Raw genomic sequence first — 15,267 nt, forward strand, 5'->3', positions numbered from 1 at the left:
GGTGGTTTATTGGACACGAAATAAATATAGACAAACAGCAAATGGAGCACGAACTAAACTAGACTGGAGACAACTAAACTACTGAATACAAACCGGAACTCAAACATGAAGCAAGGTGGACGACGGTACAAGATGGTGACGGCAGGGAAACACACAGATGACGCAGGGTGGAAACACAGACGGACCAGCAACAACAATGACGGAAGACATGACTTAAATACACAGAGAACCACAGGGGAATTACACACAGGTGGTGGACACAGCTGGGAATAATCAACAAGACGAGACAAAGGTAAAAATGAACACACTCACATGAGACGCAGACCTTCACAATAAAACAGGAAACAAAACACACTTTACTAAGACAGACTAGACAGAGACAGACTTGAAATGACATATGAAACTAAACCCACATCTTAGACCCAGATAAACAGAAACATGGAACTCTAAATAGACATAAACATTACCATAACACGACAAGAGAACAAGAACACAATCCCTGATGCAAACATAAATCAAAACACAATAAACTCAAAATACTGGGTCCAACGGACCCAGAACCGTGATATTATCATAGGAAAAAATACAAATGATTTAAGATAAAAACTAAATGGCAAAAGTATAATAAATAAAGAATAGAATAAAAAAATAAAAATGGTAATAGAAAAATAATAATAAGTAGAAAAATAAAAAGTAAAATAATAATAATAGTGAGGGTAAGAGAGAACGAAAGAAAGAAAAACAAAAAAGGCAGCAAGGAGGAATCAGCAGTTTGAGGACATATTTCCATGAATAAAGTTCCAGCAATGCGATTGTTTGTACAACAATCGATCAGTGGTTAAAAATTTTTTTGATAAGCAAAAGAGGCTAGAGGAACTGACCGTCATTCAGTTAAACGGCAAAGCTAAAGGTCAGGCTTTTTAATGTATGTTTATTTTATTAATTCTACCCAAATCCATCCTACATGCCTGACTCATGTAACTAATTGTAATTACATAAATTCGACATAATTTTATCTGGAAAATGATCTTAAGCGAACAAGATCACTGAACAAATCCATTCAGTGATAGTAACATCATATAATCATATTGTTCATAATTGTCAACAGCTAGCTACATACTTCAGAATCATCAAAATCATCATTAGGGTTTCTATTTTTCTTCCCATTGTTTTTCCTAATTTTTTATCATCCATCCATCCATCCATCCATTCGCGTCTGCTTTTCCTTTTCAGGGTCGCGGGGGGCGCCGGAGCCTATCCCAGCTGTCATAGGGCGAGAGGTGGGGTACACCCTGGACAGGTCGCCAATCTGTCGCAGGGCCAACACACAGAGACAGACAACCATTCGCGCTCACATTCACTCGCACATTCACACCTATGGGCAATTTGAATTAACCAATTAACCTATCCCCACTAATTTTTTTATTATTGTGTTATTATACAATTGCTGTCACTTTACCCAATACATATGGAGGCATGCATGTAAATAGCATCATGTCTAACACTGATACCATTACATTTCAAAATTATTTTTCCTTTACTATTAAGATGCAGTTCTTTGTGTGTTATTGCTAATGTTACTGTATGGTAGTCCCAATGTACAGGGTATGGATCATAAATCATTAAGAGCAAATTATGCCATAATGTTGAGATAATAAAGCTATTTTTATGATAAGATTACTTTGCTTTATATGCAAAAAGTAAGAAACAGACATTTGCTCTCTTAAAATTAAAATAACTTGATATCCACACAGAGGATTTATTCAACTTACAGTTACTGATAAAGTTAACATTGTCCACAATATCAGTGAAGTCGGTCCTCTGTGGAAATGCAACCAAGCAATGCTATATGTAATTGAAACAAAAGACAAACTGCATGCTCAAAGTTATCAAACAGATATTTAAAATGTTCAATCTGAAACTGAGTGACTGCTTAAACCAACATCTCACCTTAAAAGTCACTGCAAGTTGCTGGTTTAAAACTTTATGAGTAAAAAGTAAAAGTTAACCAAATTTAGAAACACTCTGATTTATTAAAAAAAAAAAAAATCATCTTTATAGTCACTAGCCTTTATTCATCTCAGCTAAGGAACCATCGTTCGTTTTTCTTTCTTATCTTATTCCATCCACCTGTTCTCAGTTTTAATCTGCTCCCCCTCTGTTACAGTTACAGTTTATCAACAACTCAACATTTTCTGCATCTATTTGCATGTACTAATTTGTGAAGTAACTGACTAATAGGTTAATTAATGAATGAGTTTATTGCATTAATGCGTCACTGTCATACATGAATGTATCATTGCCCTTTTTTTTTTAAAATTAATTATCCATAAGTATGAAGAAAAAGAATATTATAAAGTATAGAAAAAAAAAAAATCCTGGAGGAACCAGGCAAAAAAAGGAAAAAAGAAAAAGGAAGACAAATAAAATAAAATAACCCAAGACCCTGAATAGAGACACGAAAGACATATGCAAACAAATAGACAACAATAAAAAGGGAAAGAAGATCTTAAACTTAACCTTCACCTAGTTTCCCAAATGTGCACCTAGGGCGCTTAAGGTTCACACAACAGTTAGCCAGCAGTAATTGTGCCAGGTCTTTACTCTAAGACTACTCTAAGATGCCCAATACAAGTCAGTAATAGTTTGGCCAAATTCACCATTTTCCCACATTTAATCTGTTATCTACCATGGATTATTAATTATAATTTTTTTTAATATTATTGTAACAATAAATTAATGTTTTTGATATACAAAAGAATACCATTAAACACATACCACAGAGTGTTGATTGCTTTTGTAACAGCCAGTCCAGTTTCTTGAATAAGACTGTAGCAGACGTTTTAGTGTGCAGTGTGCATTAGTGTGTGTTTGTCTTTGACGGCTTACTTTTATAAGGAACACTTCTATATCCTCATTCTTTCCCTAAAGTATTTCTTTACATGTTTGATCATTTGCTTACGTGATGTAGAGGTAATTCATAGTTGACTGTGCTGATGATGGCATGTTTGGCATGTGTTTTTGCTGTAAATCACTGTAATTCCTTTGCTTATTTATGGGATGTGTCTATGTCCCCATTCTTCCCTTATAGCTCTTTGACGTGTTTATTCAAACTCATGACATTGGCATAGTTAGAATGTTTTACTTCTGTGAATTAAAAAATAATAATAAAAAACTTCTTTAAGCAGGCACTCTTGTGGGGGTTTGAACAGCCGGTTCCGCTTTCTTAATTCTTCGATAAGCCAGGGCTCCGATCAACAACTGGTTCAGTCTGCAAAGAGTTTTCCACAATAAAATCACCATTATTGTCACGGACCCAGCTCTGGAGGACTCGGGGTCCGTGAGCAGTTTTGACTCACCTCCCGTTGATATTGTTGTTATTATTATTTTGGTGATGTGTGTGTTTTTCTGCACTGTGCTGTGTTAGTCTGTGTCCCACTCATATGTATAGGCAGGGTATGGGTGTGTATGTCTGCGGGTGTGGCTGGAGGATGGAGCTCAGCCACCTGCAGGCCTGAGGGGTGTGGCCCTGCGGAAGGACTGGCCACACCTGGAGTTCATGCCACACCTGTTGGTGATCAGGGCTCGTCGGGGGAGCTACTTAGGAGAGAGTTGGAGCTCCCACCGGCGCGGGATCATTAAGCTAAGACTCCAAGTCAGTGCGTAGCATTAGGAAGTGCGGATCGTGTGTGTGTGTGTGTGTGTGTGTGTGTGTGTGTGTGTGTGTGTGTGTGTGTGTGTGTGTGTGTGTGTGTGTGTGTGTGTGTGTGTGTGTGTGTGTGTGTGTGTGTGCGCGCGCGCGCGGGTTCAGTGTTTAACGGCTGCTTCTGTATTGTCCTGCAGGTGAAACGAGGGACCAGAAGGGCAGCACGCACAGGGTGTGCAGTAACACAACAGCGGGGAGCACGAGCACAGACGTCGGAGGGAAGCACGCACATGGGGTTCGAGGGAGCAACGGGGAGTTATTGTGTTTACAGCTTTCCACTGTAAATAAAGAGCACTGTTTGCATCGCAGAGTCTGCGTTTTGGGTCCTCCTTTCCCCACATCCCCACGGTCTGCCCTCCAGACCGTGACAGAATGATCCCGCCAACCACCATGGACCCAGCAAACTCAGGAGTTGCCACGGAGGAGAGATCGCTCACGCAGCTATGGGATTACTGCCGGAGCGTAATCCAGGCTGTAGACCCACCCAAGAGACATATACAGGTAGTGTTCTTTGACAATTATCTCTCATCCACTACCTTCACCATGAACATTCTGGACATTAACAAACTTAGGCACCTGGTCGCTAGTTTAAGGGAGAGCTCGAGTTTTGAACTATTTGGCTTGGGTGGTCCGAGCATGGACAGTTCGGCTGCTCTCCTAGAGACTCTAGCCGCTTGGTTTTTCACGCGTCGGCGGAGGGCTTTCCCGTCGATGCTCGCGGCACAATCGTTTGATCCGCCGTTACGGAAGGCATGCCGCACTCTCTACCATCATCCCGTTACGCCTCAACCCACTCCTGCGGTTTCAGCCCGGTCAGCTGGCAACGGACCTACAGCGCTCATCACCGCAGTGAGTAAACCCGACTCATTTGTTTCTATTAATCCTGTCATTGAAAAACAAAACACAGATGAACAGCAGAGGACTGTTTCCGTACACCCGGCCCCGCCTTCACGGAGGAGAAGGCGTCCTCGCAAGCAGCGTTCAGCCACCTCTACACTCACTCCTGTGCTGATCGAAGGCTCAGGACCAGCGGCTCTGGACGCCACAGTGAGTAAAATGGACTCTGCCGGTGTCGTAAATTCCCTTCCTGTGAACATGGACATAGAGACTATAGCCACTACGGCAATTAACAATGGAGAAACTGTAAGAGGTGTAACTGAACTCCCAGTGGGGATTTTTGGACCACCGACGGACGAATGTGGCCTGAGTGCTAATGCTGGGGCAGAATTTTGCATAGACAGCCCTGAGGTAGTTAGCTCAGAGTCGGTGGGGTCAGAAACTGCTTGCTTTACCTCCAAAAACTCAGAAGATGTTCACTCTGAGACTGTGAGCTGGGAGCTAGGGAGTTCACAGCATACAGACCCAGATGACTTTTTGGCTCAGTCTGGCCATATGGAGACAGAGGTTCTCCCCAGGGCTTCCCCAGAGGCCGAACTGGAGGCCTCAGTTGCCTCTGGACCCCTGGAATTTGTTGAGCCAGCTGTAACATTCTCATCCTCTCCACCCTTCATAATAGCCATATCACCCTCAACTCAGTCCGCTGCCCAGCTAGTAATGGAGTCTGCTGCCCAGCTGGTGACTGAGTCTTCAGTCCGGTCAGCCTCTCACCTTCATCCTCAGTTGGAGGTCGATATGCCTGCTGGACCACCTCTGCCATCATTTCACCTGTCTGTCCCTGCATCGTTGGCCAGTCCACCGGGAGCAGCGACCGCACCATCATCACCTCCTCCCTCTGCAGCTACTTCTCCACCAGAGTCCCATCAGACTGCAGCGACCGCAGCACTCTCGGCTTCGCCATCTGCATCACCTACTCTACCTTCACCTTCCCCACCTGCAGACACCGCATCACCATCTTCACCTCCAGATCGACCGTCAGTAGCTGTAGCGCAGCCGGAGGTGCTCAGGGTGCTCGGAGAGCGGGAGGAGCCCGCACCGCCAGCTGTGGAGCCCTGCGAGCCGGAGCAGGAGCCCGGCGAGCCGGAGGAGCGGCTCAGCGTGGCGGAGCAGGAGCCCAGCGAGCGGGAGGAGCTCGATCTTCCCGAGCCGGAGCTCAGCGAGCGGGAGCCGGAGCTCAGCGAGCGGGAGGAGCTCGATCTTCCCGAGCCAGAGCTCAGCGAGCGGGAGCCGGAGCTCAGCGAGCGGGAGGAGCTCGATCTTCCCGAGCCGGAGCTCAGCGAGCGGGAGCCGGAGCTCAGCGAGCGGGAGGAGCTCGCTCTGCCCGAGCCGGAGCAGCTCAGCGAGCAGGAGCAGCTCAGCGAACCACCAGCAGAGGAGCTCGGCGAGCGGAAGGAACAACCGGCGCTGCCAGCCGAGGAGGAGCTCGGCGAGCCGAGGGAGCTCTCGCTGCCAGCCGCCGAGGTGGAGCTCTCGCTGCCAGCAGCCGAGGAGGGACCCGCTCAGCCGGAGCCGGAGGTCAACGAACCGGAGGGACCTCCACGTCTGGCGCGGCCTCCACGCCATCCACGTCCTCTGCATCCACGTCAGCGACCAGCGCGTCATGAACCGTGTGCCACACCTCGCTGTTGCTCACCGGAGGAGCAGCGCCGCCACCGGACCCGTGGCAGGCCGCCTGGGGAGCAGCGCCGCCGCCGTCGGACCCGGGGCAGGCCACCGGAGGAGCCGCAGCGCTGCTACCATCACTGGATCCCGGGCAGGCCGCCTGGGGAGCAGCGCCGCCGCCTTCGGACCCGGGGCAGGCCGCCGGAGGAGCAGCAGCGCCGCTACCGCCTCTGGATCCTGGGCGGGCCGCCTGGGGAGCAGCGCCGCCGCTACTGGGCCCGGGGCTCACCACCGGAGGGGCAGCAGTGCCGCCGCCACTGGAGCAGTGGCAGGCCCCCAGAACCGTTTTTCTGCTGTTGCCGGACCCGTGGCCGTCCGCCGGAGCTGCAACGTTGCCGCCATTGGACTCGAGGTAGGCCCCCTGAACTCTTTTTGTAATGATGGGCCGCCTGAGACTGTTTTGTGGTGTTTTTTCTTTTTTTTGCTCCGTTGCAGGGGGTGCGGTCGGACTTTGGAACTGTGACCTTGGGGGGGTTGTTTCTTTTGTGGTTTTTGGTTCTGGCCCTCCGTCCTGGACCCCCGCCGCCCGCCCTGGGTTGGTTGTGCTGTGGTTTTTGGTTTGTGTTTTTGTTTTCGGGTCGTCGGGAGCCGACCCTTAGAGGGGGGGTACTGTCACGGACCCAGCTCTGGAGGACTCGGGGTCCGTGAGCAGTTTTGACTCACCTCCCGTTGATATTGTTGTTATTATTATTTTGGTGATGTGTGTGTTTTTCTGCACTGTGCTGTGTTAGTCTGTGTCCCACTCATATGTATAGGCAGGGTATGGGTGTGTATGTCTGCGGGTGTGGCTGGAGGATGGAGCTCAGCCACCTGCAGGCCTGAGGGGTGTGGCCCTGCGGAAGGACTGGCCACACCTGAAGTTCATGCCACACCTGTTGGTGATCAGGGCTCGTCGGGGGAGCTACTTAGGAGAGAGTTGGAGCTCCCACCAGCGCGGGATCATTAAGCTAAGACTCCAAGTCAGTGCGTAGCATTAGGAAGTGCGGATCGTGTGTGTGTGTGTGTGTGTGTGTGTGTGTGTGTGTGTGTGTGTGTGTGTGTGTGTGTGTGTGTGTGTGTGTGTGTGTGTGTGTGTGTGCGTGCGCGCGCGGGTTCAGTGTTTAACGGCTGCTTCTGTATTGTCCTGCAGGTGAAACGAGGGACCAGAAGGGCAGCACGCACAGGGTGTGCAGTAACACAACAGCGGGGAGCACGAGCACGAGCACAGACGTCGGAGGGAAGCACGCACATGGGGTTCGAGGGAGCAACGGGGAGTTATTGTGTTTACAGCTTTCCACTGTAAATAAAGAGCACTGTTTGCATCGCAGAGTCTGCGTTTTGGGTCCTCCTTTCCCCACATCCCCACGGTCTGCCCTCCAGACCGTGACAATTATCTTGTGAAACCATTAATATGTTCTCTTTTCCTTACCATTATATTGTAAAACAACCATTATATAATGGTTCCACAGTAAAAAGAAAAAAGAAAAACAAAAAAAGAATGGTAGTGATTAACAACAAAAGTTTTGTCTGGCTGATCTGGGCCAGAGGCGGAGGCAGACATTTGATACACCCCGGGCTTAGCCTTAAAGGGTAGTATGCATGTGGGATTGGGGGGGGGGGGTTAGAAATGACTGAAAGATTAATTGGCTCTGTTTTGAGTTTTGTTCAAAAAACAATGACGTCATATAGGGAAAAATATATATCACATATGCAGGACACCTTAAACTAGTTTTTTAATTAAGCAGCAAGGCAGAACAAAGTCGGGGCTGTATCAAGACACGAGGACTAAACCCCAATTCAACCAGCCCCAGAAATGATCCGGAATTAAAACAGGACTACAACAGTTCAAAATCAGGACTACTTAGGATTTAACCAAGACAGAACCAGAATCAGAACTAGATGATAGTAGCACTAAAAATCATCATAGACCTGCACTACACTTATTTTTTTATTCTACCAAAGTCCATTATTTAGATTCAGAAAAGTTTATATAATTATTTAGCCTTGTTGTGCAAACAAGCCTGCATAACTTAATAAATGTAGAATTTGAAAAATAACAAACCGAAAAAGAAACACTAGGTACGAGATACATGAGTACCTATGATACGGTGATACTTTTGTTAAACAACCATTTGACTAACATGTCTGTCTCACCTGCTCTTGTTCCCTCTCTGTTCTGTCCTCATTCTCCTCTCTCTCCCTCTCTGTTCCTCTCTCTCCCTCTTTGTGTTGACAATCATCAAATATACAGTTGAAACCAGATATTTACACACTCTTCAGATAAAAACACTTTTTTAATTGTAACATCAAATCAGACTAAATGTTTATTTTTTTTAGATTGATAAAAATAAAAAAACATATTTGTTAACTTTAAGAGTAAAGAGAGAAACTATCTGTATTTCTTAATTGTAAATGGCACCAAATTGTATTCAAAATTGAGCCACACTTATGGAGCTCCACAATTTTTTTTCCTGGTGTTTTGGTTGATATCTCTTGATTTTCCCATTTCAAAGAAACAGGCTCTGTGTTTTGCCTTATATGCATCCACAGGTGTGCCACCAATTTACGCACATGGACTCTACTAACCTATCAGAAGCTTCTTCAGCTCAGAATGGAATCGTCTGCAGTTTTCTTATTAATTAACAATAAACTTAGTGTACATGTACTCCTAAATTTGATGAAAGTGATAAAAAATAGACAGCTCTGTCTCTCTTTATTCTGACATTTAACTAATTCAATATATATTTCAATATTTATTTATCCAAAACAAAACAAGTTTACTCTAAATTGATGTTGTACAGTAAAAAAAAAAGTTCTTGTGTTTTCCATAAAGTGTATGTAAATATCTGGTTTAAACTGTGAATATACTGCTGTGTATTGAAATTCCTCTTGTTTTGCATAGAAATATACTAAACAACATACAAAACATAATATATAAAATAACATCTACCAGAGTTTTTTCTTTGAAAGAAGCCCCTTATATCCATTCTTGTATATCAGTACATTACTGAAACCGATTTATTTAGCCGTGGAGGGTAACAACTGAAAATATGAAATAAACACACATGTAAGCTAAGGCTCTCTAAAGAAACAGCATTGTTGTTGTTCGGCTTTTCATTTCGCCATTTGTTGATTCACTTGAAGAGCAAGTAACATATGGGTCAAGTGATCAGTTTGATATCAATCTTTCGTGATACACCATCATATTTACATTATTTGTACAGTACGAATGATTTGCTTTGTACGGAGCCCCTCTGATGACATGGTCCAAAAAATAAATAAATTGTGGCCACAAAATACTACTTCGTGGGCACGAAATGGGTATAACGTGCCCACAAAATACTTATTTGTGCCCACGAAATACTATTTCGAGGCCACGAAATAGGTATAACGTGCGCACGAAATGCTAATTTGTGGGCACAAAACACTTGACCAATAACCATGATCCTTCCCAGGCCCTTGCAGTTGGTTGACAATAAAATCTATCCCAGCGTCCGGGTCGTACTTACGTCTGCAAAGCAACTGGGCTCTCAATATCCTGTTTAAAATTTTCTCCGTAATAATGGTTCCTTGCAGTGCCAGGCTTTTCAAAATGCATTTGTGGCTCATTCCCAACCTAAAATTGTCAGGGATCTGAGTCTGAGTGACCTAGAGTCCCTGAACAGTTGTGGACTTGTTATATTATGTGTGTATGTTCTGCACTGCTGCTGTTCCTGCGTTCCATGTTTGTGTATTGGCAAGTGTGTGTGTGTGTGTTAGTAATGGGATTTCCAGCTCTTTTTAGAGAACCGGCTCTTTCGGCTCGGCTCACTAAAAAGAGCCGGCTCTTTCGGATCCGAACCGGCTCTTCAGGTTGTTTTGTTGCTTTAATTAATTAATTATCAACAACAATATAAAATTATTCACAAAAGGAATTAGTAATGTAAAAAAACGTGGTTTTATTTATGTATGTTTATATATAAATATTTATGGGGCCCCTAGAGACGAAGCACGTACAAACTCCAAAACACTTTTCTAGCGTTAACTGAACTTCCAAAACAGAGCTACCTAGATCTCTTAAATTACACAATCGAATTCATATGTCTATTGTTTTTGTATTAATACACAAACACTCATACATATATATATATATATATATATTCAAATGATTAAAAAAAAAACTTCATTTACCTGTTACTACCACACACTCAGACAGACAGAAATGCATTGGTCATTTACTTCCATTCATTAATATTGAAAATAATATAGAAAAAACAAATGGGATACTAGGAAAAAAACAGATGGTACAACACATGTTTAAGATGCCAAAATAATTCTATGATACACTATAGAAAGGTTTCACTGTCCATCTTACCTGTGTGAACCGTTCTTAGGTCGTTCTTAGGTCGTTCTTAGGTAGTTTTGTCGGATTCAGTCTTTAGAACTTCTTCAGTGTGAGACTTTGTTTACTCAAGTAGATTATAGTCTATAGTCAGATGTGTGTTTTCTGTTTCAACTCTAGGCTGTATCTGAGTGTGCTTTGTGTGTGTGTGTGCTCTGAATCATTCCTCTTACATTTATGCCTCCCTTAAGCTGATGAATTCCATAGAACACCCACACATACTGGTTTTGTTTTATCTGTGCATCTTAGTGTGACATCAAGAGTATGAGTAAAATGACACAAATTGTACCGGTTGCTAATCTGTCACTTATCTAAAACCTAGATAAGGAATCTAAGAATCCCATGAAACTATGAATATTATTTTTAGTTACAGGAACATTCGAGTGTATAACCTGTTTGAGTATGGAGTTGAATATAGTCTTGTTTAAAAGTGTAAAGTAGGTGTGGGATAAAACAAATTATTTCACTGTTACTTATTATCTGTATTATCATTGTATTAATTAACCTTGCATTAAGTCATTATTGCATTAGAACCACATAACAAGCATTGCATTAAAGCATTTATTGGAGCTGTTGATATTATATTAAAGTGTGCATTTTTTGGTGGTTATTTTGAGGAGCTGTCTGGATGAGGCTATTTGAATAACCAGGTTATTCATTATTATCTTTTATTCATTTATATTCTTTTTTATTAAGCTTTGAGTAGTGGCATTTAATTAAAACATTTATTTATTCAATATATACATATATAGTTTTATTTAGATTGTTACACATATGAGAGTGGCCTCTGTCTGGTTGTGAGTTTTAGTAGGCGAGGTGAGAGGTGAAACAGAGGGCCTGCAGAATTGACAGTTTTGTTGCAGAGCATGCATCTGAGGTTTTGGAGAAGCAAGAGCGAGATGAGCTACATGAAGCACCTGGCTTGGAGGCGAAGAAAATGTTATTTTCAAACTGTGCCAAAAGTCGTTACCAGAACATTTGTGGTTTTGGAAGTTAGGCATGTATTGTGTCTGCTTGACGCATTAGGGGGCGTCATAAATAATACCCTAAATAAAACCTAATAACCCCCCCCCCCCCCCCTCAAAAAAAAAAACAAAAAAAACAAAACAAAGAATACTGTGTGAGAGTTAAAACCTGTTATGAATAGAGGTACAAAAGGTTCTTAAGCAGAGGGGAAAAAACAGAAAGACAGGCATTCATTAGCTTTCCCTCTGTTGATTATTTTGCCCTGTCCTTGACATTCGGTCGACCGTGGTTCAGGGGGTTGGGAAGCTCATCTTGTAACCGGACAGTTGCCGGTTCAATCCCCAGCTCTGTCTGTCTTGGTTGTTGTATCCTTGAGCAAGACACTTCACCTGCCGCCTACTGGTGTTGGCCAGAGGGGCCGATGGCGTGATATAGCAGCCTTGCTTCTGTCAGTCTGCCCCAGGGCAGCTGTGGCTAGCTTGCCTCCACCAGTATGTGAGAGTGAATGAATAGTGGAATTGTAAAGTGCTTTGAGGGTCTCAAAAAGTGCTATATAAATGCAATCCATTATTATTCATTATAACAGTGCAAACAAGATAATTTGACCTGTTAAAATTGCACCTTTGACAGTCTTTCAATAGTAATTTTATCCACACTCTGTAATCACAGCCTCACAGTATAAGCAAAGTCATATGTTGTCTTGAATATCTTGAATCTCGATAACCTATGTTTATAGTGACAGTAGTGCACTAACTGACATATTTTTGCGTTTGCTTTTACGTCTTTGCTCTGACAATAGATGCTGACGCTCAAAGAATGCTATTAACAGAAAATGGCAAAAGAACAATGATATGATAGTGACCACTTGTAGAGTAACATTTTTCGTAGTTTAGTTTCTGCACACAACCACAGTGCCTTTTAAATCAAACAATCAATCACGCTTTCAGCCTTGATTCTCCATACTTTAACTCAGTGGGTTTTTACAAAGACTTTTACATTAACCCATGGACATACACATTTGGTGATGTCCGTTTTCTTTTTCTTGGAAATCTCTGCTAACCCTCTCTGTGATCATCTTCAGTTCCTGCTTGTTTGCTTGAAATGCTTTCCTGCCTGTAGTTTTGTGTTTAAGAACTAAAAAACATTCAGGCAGCTTTTTAGTTCTATTGTGTTGAGATTGAGTAACTGACTTGGCAATTGAGGTATACTACATTCCTTTGCCTTGAGAAACTATTGGATTGCTTTGCTTATACTTCACAATTCATCCTGCTACTTATATCAGCAGTCATAGCTTCAATAAATACTAATGACCTGATTCCACTGTCAAACAGTCATGCTTTACATTACATAACCTCCACCGTTTTTGATAGATAATGAAGTATGCTTGAAAACCCCAAGGCCTCATCCACCTAGCACTGTCTAAATGAGGGACTTAATATCTAGCCCCAAGATAGTTGATAAAGTACAGCATTCCAAAATATGTACACATGAAATTACAGTACCGGTGATTTTAAAAAATGCAGTATTTATGATTAACAGATGCAATAAAATGATTAAAAATAATGATTCTGTAATTTGTCTAAATGAGAGAAATGCAGTAATGCTGTAAACAGGAAGTCAGCAGGGTCATCATATATGGGACAACAGGAGACATATACCATCAAGAATGTACTGTAACATGTACTGTAACGTCAAGAATGATCTTAGGAGGGGAAATAGGGGGAGTAGAATTTTTGAATGACTATAAAAATGAGTGATTTTGTATTAATGGACTGTTGCTGTCACAGACCTTGCTGTGAACAGACGAATCATCTTGAAGAAATTAGTATACCAAAGGTTTGCAGTTGGATAATAAAATGAGGAGTGCCAGAGCACTAAACAACAAACCCATTCTTCTAGGCTCACTCTGCTGAGTTATATTACGGACTTTGGGAGAACTATGGGAGTTTAGGAAGGTGTCACCATTCCCTCATGAGATCTACATCCATTGAGGCAGAGGAAAGACTGTTGTGGCAAGTCAATGATCCTCTCTTCTTTCTCTTTCAAAGCAGCAGTAGTAGATGTACAACATCAGCTCTTATGATTAATCTTAGTGATGTACAAAAAATTAAAGGAACATTCTCAAAACATATCAGATCTCAATGGGATCTAATGGACTGCGATTCACCTTTCCAGCACCCTGACATAGACTTTGATGGGGATGCTGAGGAGTGTGATCTCCTTATAGTTGGAGCACACCTAATGGTTCCCCTTATTAAAGATGGGAGCCATCACCCCAGTCCGCCAGTTCTCAGGTACTGCCACCTGACATTGTAGACCTGTGCCAATCAAGACAAACCTACAACATCAAGAGCCTTGAGGAACTCAGAGTGAACCTCATCCACCCCAGGGGCCGTGCCACCAAGGAATTGTTTAACTGCCTCAGTGACCTGACCTCTAGTGATGCATAAGTCATCTCCCTCTTCCCCAGACTCTGCTTCCTTCACAGAAGATGTGATATGTGACAGGCACTAACCACCTTGCAGCCATAGCTCAGTGCAGTAGCCTAGCAGTGGAGGTACTGAACACAGTCCATTCTGACTCAATGTCCCCAGTCTCCCTCGGAATGCTGTAGAAGCTCTGTGTGTGCGGGGGGGGGGGGGGGGGGGGGGGGGGGGGGGGGTTGAAGATCTTGTGGACAAGGGCTTCTCCTAGGCATTTCCACTGCACCCTCACTATATGTTTAAGTGTACCAGGTCTGGCCAGCATCCTTCCTCACCAAGAGGAAAAATGGTAAAATGGAGTCCTTTGGCTAGCACTGGTTCAGGTTCAGGTTCAGTGAAATTCCTATCCGAAAAGTTCTTCACCCAAATTTCCTGGCTGTCTTTACGACACCAACTATTTGCCATCTATAGTCCCGTTTTGAGATCACTTCTGAGACGACTTAACGTCTGCTCACATCCAGGGCCATTTGACCTCAGTAAATCATCAGGTTTCACAATGTTGTGGCTTTTGCTAGTCGCTCCGTTCACAAAGCTGAACTCCCCTACTGTACTTCAAAGAAGGAGTGCCTTGCTGTGATATGGGCCCTTGAACACTTTCACCCATATGTTGAAGGCATTCATGTTACTATGTTCACTGACCACAACAGTCTCAGGTGGCTCATGTCTCATCAAAACCCAACACTCCGACTCGCCCGCTGGTCACTTCACCTGCAGGCCTTTGATTTCACACTAGTGCACAAACTTGGCGCACATAACAAAGTTCCAGATGCGCTGTTCCGCAATCGTTTACCTCTGACTTGTGAGAGGCCGACAGAACACGCTGTGATGGGCAGTCTGGACATTTGTACTCTTAGTTCTCTGAACAGCTAAGACAGTGCTACCTTGTTACAGTATGTTGTGTATTGTAACAGTTGCTGTTGTAATGCATTGTATCACCACATGGTGGCGCCTCCTGTCTCATGACTGGTGTGTCACCCCCTTTTTGTTCTTCTTCGCACTGTCCCTGTAATGGATGCTCTTGTGTGTATGCGGACTAGTATGCTCTCGAGTAATGTGTGGTAGAGGTAGCACTTTTATTTTTGATATTTTAAATAAATGACTACTTGTGGAGAGGCAGAAGCTGTCGCTATCCACCTGCACACCTCCGCGGCTGACTTCATCTCCACCGCACGTTACAGTATGACTCTCTTTTG

At 43.6% G+C, this 15,267-nt stretch overlaps 2 protein-coding genes across 2 annotated transcripts in view; one reads left to right on the forward strand and one right to left on the reverse strand.

Annotated features, from left to right (window-relative positions):
- LOC146572906 (uncharacterized) overlaps window positions 1–10,733 on the reverse strand; it is a 31,033-nt gene extending 20,300 nt beyond the window's left edge. Inside the window, exon 1 of the mRNA XM_085277363.1 lies at window positions 10,599–10,733. The gene's annotated coding sequence lies outside the window, so the exon portion shown is untranslated. The remainder of the gene's footprint in view (window positions 1–10,598) is intronic.
- On the forward strand, window positions 4,079–7,179 carry LOC146572907 (uncharacterized). The gene is made up of 2 exons (XM_085278514.1): window positions 4,079–4,818; window positions 4,990–7,179. Exons 1-2 carry the CDS (start codon window positions 4,079–4,081, stop codon window positions 6,641–6,643), a joined length of 2,394 nt encoding a protein of 797 aa, XP_085134640.1. The 3' UTR covers window positions 6,644–7,179.
- Window positions 10,734–15,267: the final 4,534 nt, after the last annotated feature.

Source organism: Mchenga conophoros, linkage group LG6, assembly GCF_057382185.1.
Source record: "Mchenga conophoros isolate Kocher_MC1m ecotype Shallow Benthic linkage group LG6, M_conophoros_male_GT1.1, whole genome shotgun sequence".
NCBI lineage: Eukaryota > Metazoa > Chordata > Actinopteri > Cichliformes > Cichlidae > Mchenga > Mchenga conophoros.